At 42.2% G+C, this 2,934-nt stretch overlaps 1 protein-coding gene across 1 annotated transcript; it reads left to right on the top strand.

The window, feature by feature from the left end:
* Nucleotides 1-70: 70 nt before the first annotated feature.
* Nucleotides 71-2,515, top strand: mts (protein phosphatase 2 catalytic subunit mts; the record flags this gene model as incomplete). The annotated part of the gene is made up of 2 exons (XM_088241119.1): nucleotides 71-627; nucleotides 706-2,515. Coding segments are annotated over 2 exons (630 nt in total), but the record flags the coding sequence as incomplete, so codon positions are not given.
* Between the last annotated feature and the right edge of the window lie 419 nt (nucleotides 2,516-2,934).

Raw genomic sequence — 2,934 nt, 5'->3', positions numbered from 1 at the left:
TGAGGTGATTTTCACAAAAACGGCGCTATATAAATTATCCAAATATATATCTTTAGGAAAATAATATGTTTTTACATCGCAGGTTCGCTACCGGGAAAGAATAACTATCCTGCGCGGCAACCACGAGTCCCGGCAGATTACTCAAGTGTACGGCTTCTACGACGAATGCCTCCGCAAGTACGGCAATGCCAACGTGTGGAAGTTCTTCACGGACCTGTTCGACTACCTGCCGCTCACGGCGCTGGTGGACGGGCAGATCTTCTGCCTGCACGGCGGACTGTCGCCCTCCATCGACACCCTGGACCACATCCGCGCGCTGGACCGGCTGCAGGAGGTGCCCCACGAGGGCCCCATGTGCGACCTGCTGTGGTCGGACCCCGACGACCGCGGCGGCTGGGGCATCTCGCCGCGCGGCGCCGGCTACACCTTCGGCCACGACATCTCCGAGACCTTCAACCACAGCAACGGGCTCACGCTGGTCTCCCGCGCTCACCAGCTCGTCATGGAGGGGTACAACTGGTGTCACGACCGCAACGTGGTCACTATATTCAGCGCACCCAACTACTGCTATCGCTGCGGGAACCAAGCGGCCATAATGGAACTGGACGATGCGCTTAAATACTCATTGTAAGTACAATCCTAATAGAGTAGCGCCTTTCTCCACCCCTTGTGCGTGTACTGAAACTGGTTTTATTTCTATTCCAGCCTCCAGTTCGACCCGGCTCCGCGGCGCGGCGAGCCTCACGTGACCAGAAGAACTCCGGATTACTTCCTGTAGGCCCGATATCACCCTCTATATCTCAAGACGCAACAATCCACCGCCCTACTGAAGCAGTGTCTGCAGAGAGACCACGTTATATTGCATTTTCTCGATGGCCTGAACCCACTCGGAGAGGGTCTTGCCAGTATTCCCTTTTGCGCGTCGACTGTCTTATTAGTTAAGTGCCACGCCGCAGTATGCCTCCCTCGCCATGTGTTAGTGCAAATTTCCTTGTATATACGATAGATTCATACAGAAATACTATTCTACTCGTCGTGCAATTATTCCAGGGAGGCTTAACAAATTATAAATATTTCCATAGTATTTCATTAATAAATTGTATACATCACGACATTGGTTTATTTATATACGAGACACGAATACTTACATTGAACACGGGCGTTTTAATTAGCGGATTTATCACTACTTTACGTGAGCGACGAGATACAACTAACTTCGTATTATTAAGTAGGAAAATCATTTTATTTACTGTTGCAATGTTTTATTTTATATCTCACGCTCCTTTATTTTATAAAACATTCGAAACCGCCTGCAAAATAAGATATAGATATTTAACAGCCTCCGAGTGACAGTCGTGTCGGATAGACGATGTCCTGTCCGGATAGTACGGAAGGCGACAGTACACGACCGCAATATTCGACATTGACCGTGACAAGATTGCCTTTTTGCCTGTTAGTCCTACTCGGCGTTCCGAATATAACTCCTCTGGCTCAAGTTGTATTTTATAAGCACGATGCATATCACGCTTTGTGAAAACTGCATTTTGGAAAGCTATTTAACCGTCACCGACTAATTATGGTAATGTTTCGGGTGAAACTAAATATATTATATCACAAAAAAAACACTTGACTTAGATCGACTAAAGTAATGATTTATCGGGCTGACTAAATGGAATGGAAAAGGAACAGACAGTAATATCGGGCGCTTGTTTCCTGAGCTGTCTTCAGCCTTAATATTGAAGATATAAGATGGTATTGTTTTTGTATCTATTTTATTATTGTTAAAGTCAACGTGGGATGTTGTTCATCCGATGTTCGTAATTTTTGGCTTTTGTCAGGTGAGTCTCGAGTGGTAGATGGACGTGTTTAAATTGAGTTAAGTATATAAGGTAATGTAGAGAAACTCGATGCGGAGACGAACTTTTATACACCTAACGATTAGAAGATGCTTTTCTAAGATTATTCTTTGCATAAACGGGGCCACTAATATTGTCCCGGCTAATGTAAGGAGAAATTTAATAAAGTTAAGCATATTAAGTGAAGTTGAAACCTCATTTTAGCCGTGCAGTTTATTCCTTTTTAACCTTTTGTCACACCGCCGAATTCTCATTTCGGAGAGGAAACATCTCTCATCCGATCTGTTTCCACTCGACGATTACGCGATTGGGAACGGTGGATGGACAATATGATAATTTGGTAGTGTCCACATTTGTGTTAAAATAGCCACAGAGCGCCCGCATGCGCATGTGTCGGAAGGCCACCGCTCCTATGGCTGGTGTCTGTAGAACGGTCCGGAGGAGATCCCGAGTGGAACCCGGTTAAGCATTCCTATGTCCGTCGTTTGAATGTTCTGTATATGTTCATCTTTTAAATTTACATTCTTTCATTACTTTAATACTTATTGGATTGGAATATGAGTGTATATACAATATTTGTTATGCTACGGGGAATGTGTTAACTGGGTTGTACTCTTAACTTGTGTATGATTATTAATAAATAACATTATTCAGATGAACTACTATTTTATTTATTAACCTCTACACCATTTGTTACGTTCACGATAAGACATGTCGGTGCCCATATAAGTAGGACCCGACATTACTGAAGAAGAAATTAGTCCTGCTGTTTTATTATTCCGGAAAGTTAATAAATAGTAATAGCTGGAAACTGGATACTGTACATTTTCATAGTCGTAAAAATATCATGAGTTTCAAACGGAGTAGTACTGTAAATACATGCTGTTTGAAATGTTGGCAAAAAGACTGACAATACACAACATAATCCAAAAAAACCTTGGTAAATTTTTTTTGAAAATCAGTACATTTAAAAAAAAAAAATAATTAGGTATTTTTCATATATGGATGAAAAGAATTTAGAATAAACTTCATCTATGTTAACCAGGATTTTTACCATATTCACGAAAATTCAATAATT

Source organism: Micrasema longulum, unplaced genomic scaffold (assembly GCF_059751315.1).
Source record: "Micrasema longulum isolate JH-2025_06_02 unplaced genomic scaffold, ASM5975131v1 h1tg002752l, whole genome shotgun sequence".
Lineage (NCBI taxonomy): Eukaryota > Metazoa > Arthropoda > Insecta > Trichoptera > Brachycentridae > Micrasema > Micrasema longulum.
This window is presented reverse-complemented; position numbering and strand designations above follow the sequence as displayed.